Source organism: Anolis sagrei, chromosome 5 (genome assembly GCF_037176765.1).
Source record: "Anolis sagrei isolate rAnoSag1 chromosome 5, rAnoSag1.mat, whole genome shotgun sequence".
NCBI classification, from domain to species: domain Eukaryota; kingdom Metazoa; phylum Chordata; class Lepidosauria; order Squamata; family Dactyloidae; genus Anolis; species Anolis sagrei.
The window spans coordinates 58,692,902-58,719,085 of record NC_090025.1 but is presented as its reverse complement, the minus strand read 5'-3'; the positions used below and the strand labels follow the sequence as shown (position 1 = coordinate 58,719,085).

General features: G+C 36.6%; 1 protein-coding gene across 1 annotated transcript in view; it reads left to right on the top strand.

Annotated features, from left to right (window-relative positions):
• Positions 1 to 26,184, top strand: part of SH3RF1 (SH3 domain containing ring finger 1) — a 51,484-nt gene that overhangs the window by 8,509 nt on the left and 16,791 nt on the right. The window contains exons 3-5 of the mRNA XM_060778726.2: positions 16,624 to 16,899; positions 17,756 to 17,851; positions 21,676 to 21,978. Of these exons, the coding sequence (XP_060634709.2) occupies positions 16,624 to 16,899; positions 17,756 to 17,851; positions 21,676 to 21,978 (675 nt within the window). The remainder of the gene's footprint in view (positions 1 to 16,623; positions 16,900 to 17,755; positions 17,852 to 21,675; positions 21,979 to 26,184) is intronic.

The window sequence follows — 26,184 nt, the reverse complement described above, 5'->3', positions numbered from 1 at the left end:
AGTGTTTTTTAAGTAAATCATAAGAAGAAACAAATATCCATGTCAGAGTTAACAGCAGGTTTGTTCTGTAATTCCCAAGAAAATTAAGTTTATAATTTGATAAACTAATGAAGATTATTCAGATGGCTGAGCTAGAAAACAAAGTATATTTAACTAGGAAAAGAGAAGATTAAAGGCAGACATGATAATAATCTACAATTATTTGAAGGTCTGTCACAGGATACTGAACAGAATTGTTCCCTTTTGCTCCAAAAGTACTAGGACTAGTGGGTAGGAACCATAGGGCATTGTTGTTGTTGTGTGTCTTCAAGTTGTTCCTGACTTTACCCTAAGGTGAACCTATCACATGATTCTCTTGGCAAAATTTCTTCAGAGAGGGTTTGTCTTTGCCTTCCTCTGAGGCAGAAAATGGATTTCTCCTTGGCTAGGCAGTTATTCAAATCCTGGTTTCACAGAGCCCTAGTCCAACATTGAAACCATGACACCATGCTGGCTAATTCAGGGATATATACGGCACTGAAACATTAGGGCTACTGTTAGTGAACTTTTAGGAATTGAACTATTAGGATGTCACCCTAATGTAGGAACATATATTGCAGCAAAACATTAGGGCCATTTCCTAACAGTTCAGTTGGAACAGAATGGCTTGGGAGAAATGGGCTGTTCTTGCCTGGCGGTATTTAACACAAACCCCCATCCTCAGAATTTGTAAGGGATGTGGTAGCTTCATCTTGCTTTGAGCAGGGAGTTGAACAGTCTAACTGTCAGGATCACTTTGAATGCAATAATTGTGTGATTTATTTATGACAAATTGACTGACTGAGGAAGATTTGATCAGAAAAAGTAATAATTTTGTCACAAAAGATTTCTTTCACTGTGTCTTGTGAATGTTTTCTTGTCCTGAGTAATATATGGGTGTTCACAGATGTTATTCAGCACTTTGTCCCTCAAGAATATTTTTTCAACACCTGGCATTATCATTAAACATGAATTACTATTATTAATCCTCTTATCCATAATAGGGATCGACTAGAAGGCCTCAGGGGAAACTTTTCAGTTGTATAATTTGGGTATTAATCTATATATTGCCATTTGCCATGACAAGCAAAAAGGTGGAAAATGAGTGATGTGAAATCTACCAAAATCCTTAATAAAGGGTTTACTTACTGAATTAAGGCTGTCATTCAGATGAATAATCTACATTTTTCCATTTTGGGATGTTTTCAATTCTCTACAAAATTCAGGCTTGTTAGGATTACAGGATATTTTGCGAGGCTGCCAGGTACATAATAATGGTTTGGGGATAGAGGGAGGATATATGTTTCAACTTGAGAAATGTATATGTGGATATATACTCAGGGAAAGAATGAATTTAATTTCAGAACTGATCTTGAAATCCTCTCACACATAAACCCACTCAATATCATCATTTTGTTTAATTGGTCCCAGTCTGGGACTCAAGGCAGCATAAAAAAATACAGAATACAAGAATACAACACACCACATATAGTTTAAAACATACAAAAACAAGATTGTTACTGTATTAAATGCCAACAGAAAGAAATCCAATTACAATCTTATTTTAAACAGGTTAAAACAGTACATCACAATAAGTCATTTTTATTAAAATCAGCTTCTAAAAGCTTGCTGGAAGAGAGAGAAAAAAAAGAGGAAGTCATGCAAACTTCCCTAGAAAGGGAGTTCCAATGTATGAGAGCAGCCACAGAGATGGTCTTCTCTCTTGTTCCCACCTACTGTCCTGGTGACAGAGTAGAAAGATGTGCCTTTCCTGCATGCCTTAAGAGTTTGGACAGACACATATGGGAATAAGGTTCTTCAAATAGCCTGAGCCATAGAAGGCTGTATAGGTCAAAGCCAGCACTTTGAAACATGTCTAAAAACAGGTCAGCAGCCAGTGGGGCTGCTGGAACAACAGAGTTGTGTACTTCCTGTAACAAGCACTTGTTATTAGTTCTTCACTAAACCTTCTGCATATAAGCTGATGATTGTAGGGAAAGATAAACCACTTTTTATTACTATTGATAAGAAATAGAGAGTCAGAAATTTTGGGCACCATTTAGACATTTGCCAGTAGATCCTCATCAGTCTACCTTCCTGACTACTCTGAATTGTTCTTAGGAATCCTTTTTGTCCCTTCCTAATTTTCCTAATTTTCTTCTCGTTTCTCCTAATGGATCAAGGTAGAGAACAACAACATATCAAAATAGAACACACTCTACATTTTTACTGGCTGTCTTGTTCATACTGGTGGATGTGTTATCAGCAAACCTGGTTTTATTATTATTTTATTACAAATCTATCTAGAACTTATCATTGCAAAAACTTTTATCAGATAACTGACCTACCTTTGCTTTTGCACAGTGGCGGGTCTGATCACATTCCTTTAAAGGGGGTTGTTTCTCATTCAGTAATACTTCTAAGCACACTGCCCCTGGGTATGGTTTGAATTTGTAGCGTAGTGATTAAGTGCTTCATCAGTTCTGAAGAATGCATTGTATTTAGATGGAGTAATGGTTCAAGCAGTGTGGGGAGGAAACAGAAGCTTTAAGGCATCTAAGCATTTAGAGTTTTTTATCCATTTTGTTACTTGATTTTCTGGCAGTCAGAAAAAAATTGAGCACATTTTGTAGCTAAGTTACAGTTGATACTTGTAGTGATGCAACCAGTTGCATAGAAAAGTAGTTAACTATTCTGTGATCCAGAAATAGCAAATACCTTTTTAGATTTAAGTGTCAAATATATACAGTAATGTACTTTTAATATCGATGTATGTGTGTGCCTTCAAGTTGGCTGTTGACTTATGGACCCTATGAATTAGGCGAGCAATCATCAGAGGGCATTTTGCCAGTTCCTGTCTCTGAAATAGAGCCTATTGCACCTGGTATTTGTTGGCAGTGCTCTGAACATATGCCTAGCAAAGGCTGGTGGATATTTGCTGTTCTGCTATGTTCCATTTGGTTATCTTATGTGGTTCATTTCATTTTTAAAGAAATGTTTTTTTCTGCTTGTCTATAAAAATGTGAAATAGTACATCAGCTTCAGAAACTATAGAACTCTAAAACAAATCAAGTGTGAAGTTTTTATATGTCCTCTGTGTTTGAGTCTTTTAGATGGATGTGCCTTCACAGTTCACACAAATTTCAGACTTGTCTCCACAAGCATGAGGACTTGCATCATTTATCTTTGTGTAGATTTTTAGTTGAAAGCTGAGACTGGATTAAAAGAACCCAACAATCATGTATACATATGCTAGAAGCAAATGCAGTATATGTGATTTATTAGTAGGTAGTTTTTTCTAAAAGTTATAATTATTTTAAATATGAAAATATGAATATCAATATTCTCAGTGCAGACATTTAAAAGAAAAGAATACTATTAAGAACAAGAATCAAAATATTTGGTAATCATACCATTCAGATTTTCAATGCAACACTATTTTGCATGAAGTCTAAAACGTTTTTTCTATATGATACAAAACAGAAAATGTAACCCTATTTCATTTTATTAATTATTCTTTATGCTATAAAATTGGGACCAGTTGACTTCCCTTGTTTTTGTAAGTACCTTCAATGTGTGAAAGTAAAAATTACTCTTTACAATAAATTTGCAAGATTGGACCAGTGGTTCCAAAATTCTGCTGCTAGTGACATACAAGTTCAGATTAATGGTTGCAACAAACTTGCAAAAGTCTTCTTGCACCTATAAGGACTGACATATATTATTGCATAAGCTTTAGAGAGCCAGAATCTTCTTCCATCTGGTAACTCTAAAATACAGGCAGTTCCCAAGTTACATATGAGTTACAAATGAGTCATACTTACAAACAGGGGTGAGACAATAGGAAGTGAAAGAAATCTACCCCTCCGAAGGGAAAGTCACTCCTGAAAGATTTATCATAGAGAAAAGGTGTCTCTTCTGGAGCTTTATCACCAATCCTTGTTTCCACAACAAGCCAAAGTTTTTGAAATTCAGTTATCACAGGGACAAAAAGTGCAGTGAAATCTACTGAACAGGGGCACTGACAACAAAACAAACACCATAAGGGGATTAACTCTTCCCTATGCTATCCAAAACTATATATATATTTGGCTGGAGTGACACTTAAAATAGGTACCTGTTCCGACTTACATGGAAATTCAACTTAAGAACAAACCTACATAACCTATCCTTTTTGTAACTTGGGGACTGCCTGTACAGAATTTTGGTTTTCAGTGTATCTTTTTGTGGCTCCCTTAATTGAGATCACATAATTTCTTTGTTTTACATCTGTGACATGGTAAAGACTTTTCTTCATCCTTCATAGTGTATTTTCTTCATTTTAATTTTTTTATATTTCTGATTCTATATGAGGTTTCTATCTTTTTTCCCTAGTCATCTTTGGACAGTGTCTTTCTGGTACCCCCTTTCCACCTGACTTCCATTCTTTCAGCCTCTGTTACTTCCCACAATATGTCCTGTTCTAAGATATTGTTCCATTGTATAGTGAGTTGACTGATTTCCATCTCTAATTAGTTTAATAACTCTTAATATAATCACCTACTCTTCATAGTATTTTGCTTCCGTTTGAGCACCATATAAACAAAAACAAGAGGATTATCACTTGTTGTGCAGAGTTAGGGCTTGTCTTGAATCCCTTGAACATTCCCATCTCGTAAGACCAATGAAACAATTTTTTAAATTGGGGAAAACATTAAGGTGAGAAGGATGAGAAAAGTAGAGAACCATGGGCCACAAGAATGGAGTTGTCTGTCGTATTGTCTGTTCCTGTCTTAAAGAACTACAGATTGTGTATCCCTTAACTGAAATGCGTAGGACCAGAACTATTTTGTGTTATCAGGCATGAAAATTCCATCCTTTTCAAATCTGATCCATCAAGGTGAGAGATGGAACATATAGAAAGATAATGACTAATAGAAATATCTGTATTAAAATGGCACTAGATTTTTGAAACGATGAAAATCAGCTTCAGACCAAACTTGACAGCTACTGTTCACTGAATGAAATGAACATAGATGCGGGTTGTTGAATCATACAATCTTGTGCCTGAGGAAATATTAAATTATCACATGCCCTTTTAAAAGATGCTATGACTTCTTTTCATTATGTATTAACATTTTCTGATGGAATTGTACAATGGTTTATTGGTGGTTTTATGGTAGCTTATTAATTCTATTGTAGTGTTTCCTGCCTTTTGGAATCCATGCTGTAGGAGAACCACATAATGAAGAATACATTTGTGTTTAGAAATGAATTTCTTTTCACCATCACTGAACCTATGGATTTTGATTTGGCAGATGGTTGAAATTTTGTCAGATTTATTAAATCTTAAGGTAAATGTGTCTAGGGAGTGCAGACAAATATACTAATTTGTCATATTACACTGTTTTTCTATTTAGTTTTTTTTTCTTAAAGCTAAGTTTCAACATGAATTTGTCAAAGAGAGCAAAAAGAGATGCTATATTGTTCTATTAGTTTGAATTTTAAAATTTCTATTTGGATATTCTTTTAAATGTAACATATAAATATTTCCTGCTCTTATCTGCCCTTAATTCTGATAGCCTATATACTTTCCAACAAACTCCTGAAGTTCCCATTTCTTTCCAGGTGTTTACTATGGCATTGCACACAACATTAAACTCTGTCTGAACTAGGAGTAGAAAACTGTTAAATACCTGATATTTAAGTCTTAAAAATTTCAGTAGCCCTAGTTAGCCCCCGGTGGCACAGTGGGTTAAAGCGCTGAGCTGCTGAGCTCGTTGACCGAAAGGTCGCAGGTTCGATTCCGGGGAGCGGCGTGAGCTTCCACTGTCATCCCTAGCTTCTGCCAACCTAGCAGTTCGAAAACATGCAAATGTGAGTAGATGGGAAGGTAATGGCGCTCCGGCGGGAAGGTAATGGCGCTCCATGCAGTCATGCCGGCCATATTTGTCTATGGACAACGCCGGCTCTTCGGCATAGAAATGGAGATGAGCACCACACTCCAGAGTCAGACATGACTGGACGTAATGTCAGGGGAATACCTTTACCTTTTACCTAGTTAGCATAATCTTGTGAGGTATGTAGTGAGTGACAATTGCAGATGTTGTACCTTTAATGGCTGAGCAAAACATAAAATTTCAACAAGTGTTGCTTGCCATGCAACATGCTGAAATTCCTTCTTCTATGCAAGAGGGAATTGAAGGTACAAGAGCTTTTTCTGGTTTTCATTCTGGCAACCCTAGTGATCTTGCAATCCAAATACATCTGGGGGCTACAATAGGCCCAGCCAGGGTCTAAAGATTGAGCAGAAACTTTGTTTAAATGTGGCAGGTTCTGTACATGTCTGGAATCTTAAACAATCTGATTTGTATAAATTATTTGACCAGTTTCCCCAATGCTCACCCAAACCATTTGCATTGTTTAAATATATTGTGCTGCCATATCTTAGATTTGTTTGTGTTCTCTAACCAACACATTTTGAACAAATTGACAGTAGCAAGAAAAAAGTGTGTCCCCACTATTGCATGAAGATTCAGTACTTTTTCTATGATTAATATGTATATTTCATAAGATATTTATTTTTCTGCCTGATTATGTCCACACACACATATAGAACTGTGAAACATCATAAACAAACTATGAAACTGATTTGAGAATATTGCTAATAAGTACAGTACCCTAATATTTTGGTATGAATCTTACTGCATGCCACATAGATTATGCTTTCTGCCACAGGCCCAATTTTAAATATTATAATAAGTGAAAAATATGCTTTTCTTTTCTGTTCTATTTTCCTCGAGAGCCAGTCTTACTACTTCATCACACTAGAGAATGAATCCACTTTAAATCCAGTTTCTGCCTCCTTCAGTATTCTAGGGTTTGGAGTTTAGTGAGGTTGTTAAAGGCTCTTCCCTAAACTACAAACCCCAGAATTCTGCGGGAGGCAGCAACTGGGTTTAAAGTGGATTCATTCTCTAATGTGATGAGGTGTTATACAGGGTTAGTCAAAATGAATAGGCCAATAAGAAAATTAATTGTAGCCGAATTGGCCTATTCATTTTGACTAACCCTGTATAACATCACTGGATCTGCCTTCAAAATCAGACTTCAGAAAAAGTGTTTTGTTTTAAAGGAATTAAAATTGAAACTTTTAATTTGAAAAAAATCCTCTACCATACATTTAGACTATAACTCTAAAACCAATTTTAATTTACTAGTGTGGCAGCTTCAAAATAACATTACCTATCCCAGCTGAAGTATTGGTAAATGTTCAGAAAACATACTGGCACAGTACTCTTTAACTGGATTCAGTTAGTTTGACTAGAGATGTTATAAATTGATTAATTTGGAATAAGTTCTCATATATGATTGAGAGACTCTGGACCTCATCCTAAAATGGCATTTCCTCAGTACTATTCATCGTGAGTAACATGTTTGTCATGAAAATCTTCTATTGTGGTTTAGAGCCCCAGGGCTTTATTTGAGCTGAGGCTGGCAGAAGACCACTTCTTTTCTCTGTTTGAAAAGGCTTTTGTTTTCCTAAGCCAATGCAAAGATAGGCCAAAGCATATGTAATTGTTTGGGGAAGATTAGCTCACTCCTTAATACAATTTCGTGAAAGTTCAGACTATACAAAATACTAGGTAATGAGTAAACCTTACTGAAAATGGAATTTCTGAGTACATAGAGTAGTGCCATAAATGTATTTAGATTAAGATATATGTTTTACCTTGCTTCCTCATAAACATGTTACTTGAGATTAATCAGAGTGGAGTAAGATGTATGTGTCTCCTAGAATCAGGATATAATGTTGTTGCCTTATGCCCTAGTATTTACTAAGTATTGACTCTTTTACAAGACAGCCAAATTAAAAAAACAAACTCTTGTTTAAATTTAGTGTGATTAACAAACAAAATTGAATCAGTAAATTAGCAAAAGTATTGGCTTCTGCCTTTTTCAGTTCTTCAAAATAAAAGGTAAAAAGTCAATTAAACATTAAAATTCCATACTTTGATTTTGACGACCAAAAGAAGGCAGAAACAAAATGATTTGGCTAAATCATTTTGTTTATTAATCATATAATATAAGTCATTAAGTCTTATTTTTCTGGAATCCAGAACAAACTTATCAGAGATTATGCTTGTTTTATATCATCTGTGTGTATCGTTAAATGTTATTGTTTTTAGTAATGGCCAAACAAACGTATTTTGTTGGTTTGAGGTAGGTTGACATAGATTGTCACCTCTTTTTTGTACCTTCTGTGATTCCAAATTTGAATAGTATTACATAATCCAACTGACAATGGCAACAATGCTTTTCTGAAGCTTAATATCTTACTTATTTATAAAGCTAATAACCGCTGTTGTATTTACACATTTTCTTCTAACTCAGTTCATCCTGGTGGGAATGTATGCAAACCACTCATATCATGTTCCCAGAAAGCAATGGGGAAGAATCTGCAGTGGGAGTCAATCCCCAATGGGGAGGTCAACCCCAGTTGAGTTACCCATGGGTCATATCAAAATCTATAATTTTGAGCCCAGAATCTGCTCTCGGTTTACACATGAGCTCGACAAAGCAGTTGAGGCTCTGTTAATCCAATTCCTACCAGCTGGACATTTTCCCAGCAAACATACAAAGCACACTCAGAACTATTTGTCTTCTTAGGACTATCCCCAGTAGAGCAGCTTAATGGTATGCAAAGTGCAGCTTGATTATATGTAGGGTATTTGAAATTTAAATGTGTTTAAATACATAGTGAAAATGATTGGAGATAACAGCAGATGAGGCTACATCCACCAGTAGGATCGAGGTTCTTAACCTGTAGTATTTTTAAAACACTTTTTAAGATTGCAAGTTTTGTAAGTAATTAACTGCTTTTCTTGAAAATGCTTTCGGGAGCAGTTTTAATCAGTAATGGCAAACTGTAGTTAGCAAACTGTTAAAGAAAAGTATTCTTCGGTTTTTTAAAAAGCTGTTTGTTTATGGTGTGCAGTAAGTCACCAAACTTCTTCTTTTACTGACTCCTGAAGGAATTACTATGGAAGATTTGATACTGTGGAAGTTGAATTTGAATTCAAAATATTAGTTATTAGTCAGATTATAAATCCACTATGAACATGAATCCATTGACAGTCCTTAATATTTATTTTATACTTGTTCAATGTACTAAAAATAGTTAAATCCTTTAACTATAATCCAGATTACATCCCAACTGTATGGCACTATTCTGGGTTGGAAGAGTAGGAAATGGTCATGCGATCCAGGTTCTATTACATTTATCTGGGAATAGTGTCTCATGGTGCTTAATAAAAAATACACCAATTTAAGAATGAACAGATGAGGACAACAGGGAACAAAGAATAGATAAGGGACAACAGGGAAAATATTGGCAGTTAGACATGTGTGGTCCAGCTTGAATGAGACGTTTCTTTGCCTCTTTGGTAAGGAAATCTAGAGGGAGAGGTTTTTTCTCAAAAAGGTTGGATTTCATCCCAGTGAAAAATATTCTGATAGGGTCCGGAACCTTGAAAGACTATGACGCAAACTGCATTGTAGTGTACTTTCTATTTTGACATTGATGGATTGCTGATTCTGAGAAAGGACAGTACCATTAACATACCTTTAATTGGATATCATGATCTATAAAGATTAATGTTTAGCTAGAGACACTTGCATTGCAAACATACTGGTAGTTATGTGTCACTGAAAAAATATCTATTGAATGGTACGGAGAAATACAGATAGCACCATTACTATGTGGACTTTATATAGGCAAGAAGTAGTAGATGCCATCAGAACATTGGTAATTTTCACCATGCCATACTTGCAACAGATTCTTAGTCCTGTTGTAGAACATTATATAGGCATCACTTTGTATATTAAAAAAATGACAGCTACATACATGCAAACTTCTGGTGTTGCTGACTTGCAAGTGACCATTTTTGAACATAAGAACTTCAAAAGAAGAGTACAGCATAAACTTACGAAATTATATATTTCGAGTTCAGTTTGTTCACCTCTGAATTAATTCATGATAATTACATCGAGTCCCCGAACAAGTGCTAATTAATTTAGCTGTTCATTGGTGTTTGCAATACCATCAATTACAATTACTGTGGTTGATTACTGTTTATTTGCATAACTTAAAGGTTTATTGTTGCAATCTATGTGTTCCATATTTTATTTCCATTATCTCACTAACGCTATTGCTGTTTATTTTTTTCTTTTGTTTATATATCTCCTGTTATGCAAACCTCTGGGTTTTAGTGTAGGCAAATGAGGCTGTTACATTTGAATTAGTATATATTTTTATCTTGAATAACAATTCTAGGAGTAACTCAGTTCCGTAATATGTACAGTGATTTAGGGAATTCCAGTTCAGAAACAAATGCCCATGTTCTTTTCTGCCAAATGGGAAGCATAATTAGGATTAGCAGGATCTAGGGACATCGTAAGTGGATAGGGGAATGTGTGTCTCATTTTAATTTCATTATGTAAATCTTTGACTGAAAGAACAAAATAATTTGTATGCCAGTTAACATGGTTCTGGCATAGAGATAACAAGTAGTTCATACTTATTACTATTGTAGTTGTTTCTATATGTTGGTCAGTGATTCCAGATAGTGGTTTATATCTTTCACAGTTAACTCATATCCATAGTTTTCTCTTTAATGATTTTTAATTGTATGAAACATAGAGTTATAGTAGAATTAGGTACTTTTGGAATTGGTTTCTTCATTATTGCTCATTTGATAACAACTTCACAAATAATATACTAGTAAAGTTCACGTTCCTCCCTGTTGCAGTCATTAGCAACATGTGACATTTCACATAATTATTCTTGATTGTGTTTCCTGAAGTAGATAAAACCTATTTTTGCTTGTACAGTAATACTTCCCTTCTCTTCTCTACTAGTAGAAAAAAGTGTGTCAGGAGGGGAAAAAACCCAATAAATGAGTTGAATTGTATTTCAAAAAGGATGAATAGCATTCCAAAAAGAAACAAAGTAGGTGGTGGTGCAAAGGTCATCTCAACTCTGGACAGTAGTTGCTATTGTCTGTAGAATAGTAAAAGCCACTGAGAGAATGTAGTTTCCTGACTCTAAACAAATAGTTTTTTTTAAAAAACTATCTTATCCCTTCAAAATGGGAAAAAGTGTTCTGTCTTTCAAAGATTATAGGTTAAGAAAACTCTTCAGTGTGTAAGTCAAGCCATATCAGGTGACTGAAAAAGCAACTGTACATTTCAATTGTTGTGGAATTAAAACAGTGATTCCCAAACTTTGGTGCTCCAGAAGTTTTTGACTTCATCTTCCAGAATCTTTGACTATTGGCCAGGTTGACTGGCGTTTCTTGGAGCTGAAGTCTTAAACCCCTGAAGGATCAAAGTCTGGTAACTACTGCATTAACTCTGTTAAATTCACAGAACACTGAAATGTTAATATACAGCCATTTATCTAATATCATGAGGCCGCTTGCTTTTAGCAGCTCTGAAAATGTAATGGAGATTGGCTTACATGTGTGATAAAATAGCAATTTTACCCTATTACATTCTGAAGCATGCATTTAAATTAAAATGTGTTCTGTATAGCCCAAAAAATCATTATTTTCATCCTCTGTCTCTGTTGCTAATATGCCAGATCCCAGATTATTTTTTAAACTTGAGCTTAAGAAGAATTGTATACCACTGTATGTGAAGGAGTTTAAAATTTTGAGGGTAGGAGGAGCGGAGTGCTTAAGCTCTTGCATATGCCAGGAAGTCTTCCTTTATCTTCCAAAAGGAAGTAGAACAAGGTCTCTTGTTCTTAGGGCCAAATGAACAACAAAGGTTGAAAAATGCCATTTTTACCTCAGCAGGCATCTTCAGTGGATGACTGCTGCTGCATCCCAGGTTACCTTAAGATTCTTTCTTGAATCCATCGTTCTGTGTCCTAGTCTCTAGAGCAGCTGAATCCAAGCTTGCCCCTTCCTGAATATAGCATCCTTTAAAATATTTAAACATGGCTATCACTCTGTGTGGTTCTTTTTACCTTAAGCAAAAATCCCATCCTGCTGCAGTCAACAAAAGCACTACTGGTAGAGAAAATCCACTCTTCCCAGAGAGAGTAGGTCTGTAGAAGAATATCCTTCCAATGTTCTCTCTTGGCTAATGTAAGGCTGTGAATGAAACAGTTGATTTGCCTTGTCTCTTTGTTCTGGTCTCATGTAGGATTGTTATTTTGTTCCATTGTCAAAGATAATCCTGATTATACAACATTGAGGAGGAAAGTTGGATACAATATTTCTGGTTTATAGACTTTATAGTTCTGCTTATACTTTTGATCTAAAAGAAATTCCTTCAGTGGGGGAAATGAATTACTCCTTATTTTCATTGCTTTCCCTGTTCAGCCTTTGTCAAGTGTGCTGTATATTTCTCTGCTCTAACATGGATACTCCACAGTATTTTTCCAAATATGCACAGTAGGTTACAGAATGCTTTATATTGCTTTACAAACTACGCAAAGGGGTTTTGTAGTACCTTTGAGATTAACTGAGAAAAAGAAGTTGATAGCATAAGCTTTCATAGACTTAACTCTACTTCCTCAGGTGCATCTGAGGAAGTAGACTTAAGTCTACAAAAGCTTATGCTACCAACTTCTTTCTCTCAATCTCAAAGGTGCTACAAAATCTCTTTGCATACTTAAATTTCAGACTAATACAGTTATGTCTTTGGATTGATATACTAGGCACAGCTGCATTTCTCACCTACTGGTCTTGTCATTATCACATTCACCATTTTATTTGTCAGTTTCCCCCCTTTGTGGTTGTAGCAGTATTTCCTTTACAACGGCACTTTTACTCTGGCCACCTATATAGCAAGTGATGCAATATAAAAGAGCATTTGTGATATTTATAGTTCAAGACAATGTAATTTGCCAAATATAATTGATTTTATTAATTTAAAATTCTAAGAACAAAAAGAAAAACAAGTCTGAGGCTAAAAACCATAAAGATGTTTTCTGCCTAACTTGGATTTGTACATGTTATATTTATTTTATACCTTGCACATTTGAAATAATAAAATAAGCTTATCATGCAAATATAACTAATTGAATAAAAAGGGCAGCTATGAAGGAACTAAAGTTCTTGAATCGTAAAGATATATTATTGATTACTAAAGTTAGGATGTTCCATGCCATCATATTTCCATCTTCTATATATGATTGTGAATGCTAGACAGAGAAGAAAGCTGATAGGACAACAATAAACTCATTTGAAATGTGATACTGAAGAAGACTTATATGGATATGAACTGCTAAAAAGACAAATCAATGTATCCTACAGCAAATAAATCCTCAGCAATCCAAGGTGACTTAAATGAGATTTTGGAATGTGATGAGAAGATATGACTCACTAGAAGACTACACAGAAATACTTGGTAAAGCAGTAGATAGTAGGAAGAGACCGCATTAGGAATGCAAGATTTGAGCAGAGCTGTTGAGAATATGGTGACTTGAAGGTCTCTTATTCATAGGACCACCAGTAGTTGAGGTCAATCTGATGGTAGTTAATAACAGTTGTGAGTGGGTATAACCATTTGATTCCCTTTTGGAAAAGATTTGGAGTATTTAAGATATCAGTCGTGATGTCTGATACATCCTTTGCATTAGGATTCTGTAACACTCAGGTCCAACTAGAGGAGTTTTGCAGAGTGTTCTATATTGAAGAAGTCTGGATGGGACATGTGTAAAAATTCCCTATGTCAGGAATACTTTCACGTTGGTAGAGCAGGCTTTTGTGTATGTCACACATAGACTCTTTGGGTTGATTAGCTAAATTGCTAATATCTTGTGTGATAGTTTTACTATTTGCTGCATATGTTTATAACAAGGATAATTCTGACTATGTTCTGTATGAGGTATAAGTATTATTGCTGCTTTATTGCAAAGATTACTTACTCCTTTGTGATCCAGTCAAAGACCATATATCAGATTTGAATTTAAAATAGTTGTCATTTTCAATAAATGTTCTGACAGATTGTTTTCATAACAAATTCCATTTTTGAAGCTACTTCCTGGAAGACATAGAAGATCAAATAAAGGAAAAACTATAGTTACTGGGGCTTATTACAAGAGAAGATAAAGAAGTGGTAATTTAAATTAACATACATTCTGTAGCTTTTAGAATCAAGAATAGTTGCTATATTTGTGAGACTGGTATCCAAGGTTTTAGTTATCCACGTTCAACAAACTATTTCCCTCTAGGAATTTTCTAGGTCTCCAGCATGACTCTGTGATATTCTTGGTCTATAAGTCCTTCATTTCAATAGGGTATCCACACAAAGTCTGGAAATGCATCTCCTACAGATACAAGGATTGTATAAAATATAAGTGCTCTTTTCATTTGTCTTTCTTTCACTGAAATTGTGCAAACAAAGTGGTGTTTTGATTTCTTGTATTTAATTTTCCTGAACCTCACACTTTGTAATATTTTGAGAATTAGAGCTTTTAGCTACATTTCTTAGCATGCATTAGAAGTAAGTCCTAGTAAAACTTTGGATTACAGAATGCTTATCCTTTGAACCTTATTTTGAATAGATATAGCTGAGCTGATTTGAACTGCCATCCAGATTCTAGCTGCCTTTCTGAAGCTGATAACAAAGTATCAGGGAAGAAAGGTCTTTCATGATACAACTGAAGGCACATGATGTAGTTATCATAGTCTAGTGCTGATGTGGATTAGAGTTCACCAGTCTTGTCCCAGTACCTGATATCCAAATAGTGTTTAAGTGAACATGAAGATTTAGTTTAATTATCTTTCTGCATTTAATGATGGGAAATGTTTTCCTTTTTGATGATGTCTTAATTTATGCAGTTTTGGAAAGTGAAGGATTAGGGTTAGGTGAAGAAAAAGAATTTGAAGTATGATGCCAAACCTTGGGTGGCAGGGGTGGGGGATGGTGTGCGGGGGAGTCTATTGTGTTGGGATTCAGATTCCCCATTGTATTATATCAGTTTTAGTCTTGAACAATTGAAAATTGTATATCTAGTACGAGAAACAGTATGAGGCAACTCTAAAGAGGGTCTGTCACAGAGTTTTCTGAGACTACAGGGGTGTGACTTATCCAAGGCTACCAATGGAGTTTTATTGCCTAGTGGCAATTTGAACCCTGTTCTCCAGAGTTCTGGCTATTTTTAATGAGAGCAAGTGCATTATCACTTGAATTTATTTATACTGATCGTTATACTATAGAATCTGTTGTATTTAATGTGAATAACCATTTTAAGATTTTTGTGTATATTTTAGCTTTGATTCTATTTAACTTTGATTCTGAGTGATAAAGAATAAAAACAGTACCCACCCATTTGAATGCATTGCATGATGTATGATTCTAATAGCATTGTAGCTAAATATTGACTAGAATATTAACTAGAATTCAGTATTGTAATGCCATCACTGAAATAGGTTGTTAGCACAATAATACAATTTTAAGTTCATGTATTTATATTAATCAGATGGAGAAATACTCTTGCCAAAAGTGTTGAAATATTAATTTGGGTTGCTGTAAGTTTCCCGAGCTGTATGGCCATGTTCCAGAAGCATTCTCTCCTGGCATTTCACCCACTTTTCTGGCAGGCATCCTCAGAGGTTGAGGGGGTCTGTTGGAAACTAAGCAAGGGAGGTTTATATATCTGTGGAATGTCCAGGGTGGAAGAAAGAACTCTTGTCTGCTTGAGGCAAGTGTGAATGTTGCAAATAGGCACCTTGATTAGCGTTTAATGGCCTGGCACCTACAATGCCTGACTGGTTGCTGCCTGGGGGAATCCTTTGTTAGGAGGTGTTGGTTGGCCATGATTGATTCTTGTCTGGAATTCCCCTGCTTTTTGAGTGTTGCTCTTTGCTGTGCAGATTTTAGAGGGTTTTTTAATACTAGTAGCCAGATTTTGTTCATTTTCATGGTTTCCTCCATTCTGTGAATTAAAAGATTAATTTCTTTTCCACACATACCCCATTGTATCTAAAGAAGGCCAGCTTGCAAAGCATCTGAGGGAAGAAGTAGAAAGATCTAATTGCACATTTTCATTACAGTGGAGGATTTGCACTGTGCTTTAGAGTTGTCATGCCTTGGACTTCTCAAGTCAAGCATCAGGTTCTGTTGGGCTTCAGCTCTAAGCTTTCCCCATCATTTGCTATCCTATCCAATGCTGCTGATCAGTGGTATATTTAACATTACTTCACCTATTTCCAAAAATCATGATCAATTTTAGAGTGGAGTGTCTTAGTTGTTCCAAGCCATTTTTGGTTTAAGAAAGATCTTTTCTGAAAAAGAATGCAAACTGGAAGTCTACTACTTGTTCCATAAAGACCTCTTCCAGGTCTAAAATTGCCCTTAGGATCAGAAATGGGGCAAGATTACCCTTTTCCACTACTCATCCCATCATTTTGATGGAATTGAGGGGAGGGGTGCAGTAGTGAGGCCCTCTAAGTCTAAATCTAAATGAAGTTGTTATTTATAAGGTAGGCCTGTAACAATAGAAGGTACTAATCATAAGATCTTCAGACTGATGAATTATGGATGGCAAATATTGAATTTTATATAGTTCTACATTTAGTGATTCTAACTGTTATCTTCTTTCTGTAGGGTGTACCTCAGTTACCTTGTGCCAAAGCATTATATAACTATGAGGGGAAAGAGCCTGGAGATCTTAAATTCAGTAAAGGTGACATCATCATATTACGTCGGCAAGTTGATGAAAATTGGTATCATGGAGAAGTTAATGGTGTCCATGGATTTTTTCCTACAAATTTTGTCCAGATCATTAAACCTTTACCTCAACCTCCACCTCAGTGCAAAGCACTTTATGACTTTGAAGTTAAAGACAAGGAAGCAGACAAGGATTGCTTGCCCTTCTCAAAGGTAAAATATGAAGTTTCCTTTTATTCTATGTGTCTTAATCATAACACAAGAGCTACACAAATTGAAAGTCAGTGGTATTAACTTCATCCAGCCAACCCCATAGTTGAGCTGGAAATTGAATTTCCTCTTCCCAATTGATAACATGGTTTAGATATAAATTTCACATTGGCTCCTATGAAAATATTTCACTTCAGATTTATTGCTTTTCAGATGAAATTCTTTTGTTTCACAATGTTAGTCTATTTCCATATCAATTAGGTGCACTTTTGTAGACTTTCATATTAGATATCTAATATGCACAGAGATTTTATGTTGAGGAGCAGTTATATACTAGTTCAGTGTGAAACAGTACAGTAGGGAAACAGTGGATTAATACTTCACAGTTAAATTGAAACTTGGAGCACTCAGTATATAAAAGCCTGGCCCAATACTTATATGTCCTAGCTTTCTGTCTTTAAAAGAATGAGTTGCATTACACACCTTGGCTCTATTTTATATTATTTATAAACAGTGACAAATAGAATTCAAGTTCTCTGAGAAGAAACAGAAATATGTGGTGAATTGAGAGATAGTCTAATGGTAAGGAGGAAAGAGAGTTTATATAATTGATTGGTTGTTACTGAGTAAGCATTCAGCTTGATATATGACTAGTTTCTTGTACTCCTTTTAGGACTTAACAATAAAAGGAAAAGATAATTGAGAACGGCTTTCATCTGAGCAGCTGTATGCAGTCTTTGCAAAATTTCAGGAATAGTTTTGCATGTAACACTCCGGAAAGAGAAATTAAATAAATTGCCTAAGTAGAACTATAGTAGGAAACTTTTTTATTTTTTCCCCCTTTTTCTTTTAAATGCAGGATGATATTTTGACTGTGATTCGACGAGTAGATGAAAATTGGGCAGAAGGAATGCTGGCTGACAAAATAGGAATATTTCCTATTTCATATGTTGAGGTGAGAGAACCTTAGAAATATTTAATATACTGTATTATTTATCAAACTAGATTCTTATTTTCTTAGAAAGATCTTGGTGCGCCAGCAAATATGTGCAAAGGGGAATTGTAAAAAACCTACCGTAATTGTCTAATAAATGTTAGTCTTCATATCATTCTTTCATAGTGAGCTAAATATATATTATAGACTTATGGATGCAGTAGTATGGCACATGGCTTTGCTGATGTAATGTGTATGCTGTCATCATTCAGAACTGGTTGTGGAAATATCAAAGAAACTTGAGCAATACTAACCCCTTTAAAATATTTTTTGAGTTTGTATTCATTCCCCCATTGCTGAGGGAAATACCATTTCTTCCATATCTACTCATATAACCAATCTGTTCGACTGATAATCATGACAGGTGTTTCAAGTGTCTGTTCTGTAGTAAAGCAGAAAGATGATTTTGCTGGTGGAAGCATTGCTATCAAGTGCTCCCCCACTATGTTTAAGCTAAAGTATTTGTTTAATATGAAAGTAAGTATTTAAAGTATTTCCATACTGTACATGTTGAATGTTTTAAAAACCTTGAACATTTCTCAAAGTGTTCTCAAAGATAGAGTACTTCCCTATCTTACTGGTTTTATCAAGAAAAAGCTAAGCATTGCCACCTTTAAACAAAATAGTGGTTTTTGTTTTCACACAGATTACTATATAATTATCTCTTAATTTACTTTTAAATCAAAAACAGAAACATCACATGTTCCATAGAAACTTGTCTTCACTTGTCTTGTCAATTTATTCTTCTGAAATGTGCTATAGCAATACATTCAAAAGATTTTTAAAGTTTTTAAAGTTGTTATAATCATAGTGTGAAATTTTTATTCTGTGCTTGAATTGTAAACGCTATAATTGAAAATGCTACCCTTTCCTTCACATCATGACATTCGAACTACCCAACATCTAGGCCTGCTTTATACTAGGAAGTGAGAAAATTTAAAATTAAACATAAATATTGAATGCAAGGCATTACTGGTCTTAACTGTAACCAGATGTGCAAAGTTTCAAAGCATCAGAGTTTAACAATTTTCCTAGCTATGCTTACGGGTACAATGGATAACTGATTACTGTATCTCAGATGATAAGGTTTTTCTTTAAGTTACAGAAGGATAGATCTCACAGATAACCAACCATTAGTTTCATTAATATTCTTTGAAACAAGATAGGAATTGGCATAGAAAACAGAAAAAGGAACATTGTGAAAAATACTTTTGATGATATAGGGCTTTAGAACATAGTGATCTCAAATCTAATGCCAGAGGAAGAGAGGAAATGGGGTTGAGCGGGGAAATGTCAAATAAAGGAAATTAGTAGATGTGAGTGATGCTTAATTAAAAGTACCGTATATAACTATTTCTGAATAAACAGTCAGAAGAAATAATAAGACACAAAGGTTCAGTTTGGTGGCACTAGGGAATCCTAGTTTGGAATGTCTTAATGGTGCTGCTTGGTATCAAGAGGAGCCTACCATATATATGCATGTATATGTCTGAAACAAATCAACAAAACAATAACCCTTGGTTGACTTATATGTCAGTAAACATGGTACCTTGGTATGCCATGGTGCCACTTCTGGCCTTTTGTGATACCTACTCGAAAATATGGTGGCAGTAGCTTTTTGACATTTCTCCACTGGGACAGACGAAGCTCCTTCCCTTCTGTGCAAGGTCTAGTTGTGTGTAAGTAAGTGGAAGACACCCCCTCCTTTCCTTGATTAGCCCTGTCATTATTGGTTTTCCGATGAGATAGTCAGCATGCAGGTTAAGAAGAATTAGTTTTTATCACCTTAGCCAGATGTGCTGCATGTTCTGCAACAAATTGTGTCTTTGTAGCTCTAGGGATGTAGTAGCCACTTATGTAGGTTCCAGCTTGAAGGATTGTCTAGCCACACTGTACTTACTTTTTAAAAGATTCCTTTTCACCAGTTGTGGGGAGAGAATTCTAATCATTCTAGCTATTTGGTGTATTTGGTGATTAGTGTACGTGATGTTGTGTTATTGAGACTAGTTTGGAGCATTGTCATGCCATCACTGAGAAGAGTGGGGCTGGCCCTCCCTCTTAGGCTGGCAAGATTGATTTATAGATAACCTGCTCTGGTTGTGAAGTGCAAGAATGGAGTCAAATCTATCCTGAAGGATTCCGTCTCCACAACTCGAAAAAGGAACATTCAAGATATGTACCAATTGTTCTGTTTTCCTTTTTTCTATCTAATGCCAGAGGAAGAGATTCCATCTAGGTGATTGTTACTAGGAGCAAAGTGTAAAACATTTTTTTAGATAGAATGGCAGCTAAATGCCTGTACCTTCTCTCATCAGTGTTTTTCCAGTTCTTTTTAAATAATCTACTAGCTTGGGGACCCGGCAATGCCCAGGTTATTTAAAAAAGGCATTCTTTGTTTTTTGGTGTCAGTTTGGTAATTTGTAACACTATGTATTAGAAAGAAGTCAGTCTCTTTCTTTTGTTTTTAATGAATGCTCCCATTAGGGAATGCATAAGGATGTGGGCCAATCACCCACAGCTCCCATGCTGGTGGATCAGTCTCCCCACAACCCCCCCCCCCCCCAAGTCTATTTTGTTGTTCCTGGAGTTTCTGTGTGCCAAGAGTTCAGGATGCACTACAACTCCCACTTAGATGGGTCAGTCTCCCCACAAACCCCTCCAGAATGTTCTGTTGGTCATCATGGTACTGTATGCCAAGTTTGGTCAGGATCCCTCATTGGTGGGCTTCAGGTTGCTCTATGGGTGCAGAGTGAACAACAACTTCCACTCAGGTGGATCAGTCTCCCCACAAACCCTTTCAGTGTGTTCTGTTGGTCCTGGAGTTTCTGTGTGCCAGAAAGTTTATTTTTGATCCATCATTGGTGGGCTTCAGGATGCACTCTGGATTCAGTTTGAAGTACAAATCCCTCATCAATCACCCTCAAACCCCAGCAGTGTGAAAAGTTGGCTGTGTTGGTTCTGTGTGCTAAGTTAGTTCTAGGTCCACCATAGGTGGGGTTCAGAGTGCTCTTAGACTACAGGTGAACTATATATTCCAGTCGCTACAACTTCTATAAATCATGGTGAATTCTTCCCAAGCCTCAAGAGTCATGCAAATTCCAAACCAATGGAGAGAGAAATGAACTTTGGGATGTGGTGCTCACTATAACCTGCAATGTCCTTGGAGGGAGAACTTTTATAGCTCCTCAGCACTGTGGGTTAAAGCTGTTTATGGAGGCGGAAGCCTGTCTGTGTCAGTGGACACCTCTGCCACATACACGCATAAACACTTTCACTTTTATTATGGAGCCCCCAGTGGCGCAGTGGGTTAAACCCCTGTGCTGGCAGGACTGAAGACCGACAGGTTGCAGGTTCGAATCCGGGGAGAGGCAGATGAGTTCCATCTATCAACTCCAGCTCCTCATGCGGGGACATGAGAGAAGCCTCCCACAAGGATGATAAAGACATCAAATCATCCGGGCGTCCCCTAGGCAAACGTCCTTGCAAACGACCAATTCTCTCACACCAGAAGCGACTTGCAGTTTCTCAAGTTGCTCCTGACACGACAAAAAAACCAAAAAAAAAAACCCAATCCAATCTTTTATTATGTGTATGGATTGCAGAGATAACCCAAATAGGTTATTTTTACTTAGGAAAGCATTATTTACCTTTAAAATGTGGATGAATTCTTGTCATTTGCAGACTTAATTCATCTAACTACAATATTAAAATCTAATGGTTTTACCAGCCATCTTTTTCTTTAATCCTGTGATAGACATTTTTACAATTGCTTGACTCTCTTGCAGTTCAACACAACAGCAAAGCAGCTGATAGAGCTAGACAAGCCATCCAGTTCTACAGCAGATTGTGGAGAAGGCACATCTGGTGCATCTCACAGCAATTCCATTCAGAAGCACACGGATACAAAGAAGAACACCAAAAAGCGCCACTCCTTTACCTCCCTTACCATGTCCAACAAGGCCTCACAATCATCTCAGAATCGTCACTCCATGGAAATCAGCCCTCCTGTCCTCATCAGTTCCAGTAATCCCACTGCTGCAGCCCGCATAAGTGAACTTACAGGCCTTTCCTGCAGTGCACCTTCTCAGGTAATTGGCAAGAATCTGCAAAATAAGAAGATATCATAGCTTTATAAATGAGCAATTCAAAAGGTTGTCACAACAAATGGAAGATAATTGTGGATAATTTTGTCTGCAGTATGCACAAACACCCATTAATTTAAACATAAAGAGACATGTTCGTGTACTTTAAAGTACTATATCCTGAAGACGGCTGTGATTGCTCCTTAAATAACTGTAAACTTTATTACAGTGTTTTTAAAAATACACACAGCCAATTGTTTTTAATTTTTTGCATGAACTAAGAATACAACAGAGTGTGAAATAATGTGCTTAGAAATTTCTGATATTGAGTAAAGTAAATCGCGCACATGAGCTATATAAGGGTTATTCATCCCCTTCAAGTAGATACAAGTGAGTGTGGGAGGAATAGTGGTGATTATCAGGAGGCACAAAGACCTAGCTTAAAACATAGATGGCAGGGGTTGTGATATTTATTTTTTTAAAGAAGAGAAAGAAAAAAAATCAATGGGTTGCCATGAGTTTTCTGGGCTGTATGGCCATGTTCCAGAAGCATTCTCTCCTGATGTTTTACCCACATCTATGGCAGGCATCCTCTGAGGTTGTGAGGTATATTGAAAACTAAGCAAGGGACGTTTATATATCTATGGAATGTCCAAGATGGGAGAAAGTACTCTTGGCTGTTGGGGACAAGTGTGCATTTTGCAATTCAATTACCTTGATTAGCATTGAATGTCCCTGCAGCTTCAAGGCCTGGCTGATTCCTGCCTGGGGGAATCCTTTGTTGGGAGGTGTTAGCTGGCCCTGATTGTTTCATGTCTGGAATTCCCCTGTTTTCAGACTGTTGTTGTTTAGCATTTTTTGGATTTTCTTGCTGGGTCTGTAGATAGTTTTGTGTTTCAAGCTGGAATGTGTCCAGAGGAGAGCGACTAAAATGATAAAAGGTCTGGAGAACAAGCCCTATGAGAAGTGGCTTAAGGAGCTGGGCATGTTTAGCCTGAAGAAGAGAAGGCTGAGAGGGGATATGATAGCCATGTATAAATATGTGAGAGGAAGCCACAGGGAGGAGGGAGCACTACGGACTATTTCAGCCAGAGAAGTCAGCCATAGAAGAGCACTTGATGAACCAACCTGGACACAGCATATTATTTGAAAACACAGAAATGCTGAATCACTCTTAAGAACCACCATGTCAGACTACACAGAAAAGCCACTGAAATTCACAAGCATGTCGACAGTTTCAACAGAAAGGAGGAAACCATGAAAATGAACAAAATCTGGCTACCAGTATTAATAAATCTAAAATTAGAACAGTAAATAAAGAACAATACTCTGAAAACAGGGGAATTCCAGGCATGAAAAAAACAGGGCCAGCTAACACCCCAAAAAAAGATTCCCCCAGGCAGCAATCAGCCAGACCTTGAAGCTGCAAGGCCATTCAATGCTAAATAAGGTGATTGAATTCAACATTCACACTTGTCTCCAACAGACAAGAGTTCTTTATCCCACCCTGGAAATTCCATAGATATATAAACATCCCTTGCTTAGTTTTCAATATACCTCACAACCTCTGAGGATGTCTACCATAGATGTGGACGAAACGTCAGGAGAGAATGCTTCTGGAACATGGCTGGAAAACTCACAGCAACCCAGTGATTCCGGCCATGAAAGCCTTTTACAACACAAAAAAACAGTGCTTGTATTGGGTTGTTGTATTGCTGCAACTGTCAGCTTTCATTAGTCCAGCGCTCGTCTTTTGTAATTTAGGACAAAATGCTACATAGTAATGACACTACATCTTGCTGCAACATTGTTCCTAGGGATTTTGTTGCAGACAACTTTCTTGTACACATCAAATATGCCCAATTACAAAATCTTGGTTTTGAGATTTATTGAACTGCAAAAGTCTGTTTATTTTTCCCCTTACTTTTTTCCTTCCTCTCCCTTGGGCTTCTTTGTCTCATTCATGGCAGGGAGTTGGACTGGCTGGCCTATGTGGTCTCTTCCAACTCTTGCTCCCAGATCCAGCCATGGTTTGTGATAATCGTGATTTATTGTTATGTCCAAATTAAGCAAACCATGGTTAGCACAATCAGAGCTGGTCTACAGACAAACCCAGAGAAATTCATCTTTTGAAAGCCACTTATGCTTGATACTAGTTTACAATGTGAGGGAGGTATTTACTTTCAGATAAACATCCAGATACTGCATATGGTAAATTTCCCCCCTCCTTCCCAAAAAATAGGCAAGGGTACTCTACCCTTCTCTCTGTCTCTCCCCCCCCCCCCCGCTCTCTCTCTCTCTCTCTCTCTCTCTCACACACACACACACACAAGCATATGCAGATACATATGATACATTCTTACATTTGATATCCACATTCATTATCCTCTCTCCTTCCACATAGTCCCCCTTCCCTGGTAATGCTTTCCCTGCTATTTTTCTCTCTCTTTTAAACCCCTTAATTTGTGATAGCAGAACACAGCTCATAGTTGGTCAGTTTCGCTTTTCCCTCCTCTCCTGCCTATACCCCCATGTATGACATGTAATTTTAAAAACATTGGCATCAGTGAACAATTTTTGTAGCCTAATTGCTTCATAGAGGGAGAAACAGAAGTGGAGATTCTGCAGGCTGGATGGGAAACCCCCATGGGCTATGCCTGACCTGCAGTGTGGAAATACAAGATTAGAAAGAAAGGAGAAGTACAAACTATAAAATGTAATCATCATTGAAATTACTGTATTCGTCTATTAATTTAGAACTCAAGAAATAAACAAATCCCTGGCATTCATTGAGATTGCTTTTTGCATCCAAGCACTTTGCTCTTAATATTTATAAGAAGTTAGTTGTGTCATAAAAGATAGGAGCCTTAATAATGAACCATGTTTACTTTTAAAAGAATGCAATATTTTGTGTTCCCTCTCACACTGCAGAATTATAGCGTTTTGATGCAATTTTAACTGCTGTTGTTCCATTCTATGGAATCTTGTCATTTGTAGTTCTGCTTCATGACCTCCAGACATCACACAAATTCTGCCTGTACAGGCTCCTTCAGAAAAAGCTGAGTAGCTTTGGCAGAACTCCCTCCCTCCATCCTCTGTATTAGCTCAATCTTATGTTTTGAGGGAAACATCATTCAGAAAATTCTCTCTTGATATGTTCCTCACTGCTGAATATTTTCCCTCCATTCTTTATTTTACATAATAATAATAATAATAATAATAATAATAATAATTTTTATTGATTAGACCTTAGGCCATATTACAATACCAAACCAAACAAGGCTTGATAAGACTTGATTGCACTTTATGTAGTAAGTTAAAATAAGACACTTATAACAATATAGTAAATATTTTACTTATTTTTTTATCTCTTTCCTTTATTTCTTGTCTTATTTCTTCAGTTCTTCATCCTTTGACGAAGAAAATACTCTTCCCATGGCCTTTAGCTCACTTTTTTGGTTTTTATGGCATCTAAAGCCACCTTTAAGTTGTTTTCTTCCTGTGAATGGAAGGTCTTTTCCTCAGATGAACATTCCCTTTGTTTGTCTTGTTTAGATTTCAATTCCAGGTCTTTGTAGAACAGCCATGTGATTGCAGCCTTCCAACTTTATTTGTCACTAGTGTATATATACCCTGTTTTGCCCAGAGTTCATTGGAACCACTGCTTCCCTGCTTTCATTTCTTCTTTCTCTTTCACTCCCCTCAAACCTTTTCCCCCTTACTTTCTCCCCCCCCCCCGCCTCTTTCTTTCTCTCCTTCTGCCCTTCCTTCTCCATTCTTTTCTTTCTCTTTTTTCCTTCTTTCCTCCCTCCCTCCTTGCTTTCTTCTCCTCCCCTTTCTCCTTTCTTCAGCTCTGAAAGGGCCAGCCTTACAATATATCCATGGCAACATGGCTCTCTTTGTGGCTCTTTCCTTCCTTTGTTCCTTCCTCCCTTCTTCTCATACACATGTTGCCATTCTTTCCCAGTGACATCACAGAGGGCCATTTCACCTAACCACAGTCAATCCAGTGGTATCATGGAGAACTACTTTACCTAGCAACAGACTTTGTAGTACAAACAGACAAATATACAAACATAAATACTTTGATATGTGTGTGTGTGGATTATGATATGGAGACAAGATGCATTGTTTAGAAAGTTGGTTTCTGTTTAGATTTGGCCTTACTTGACTCTCTGCCGTTTAATTAACTGATAAATCACTCTTTTCTAT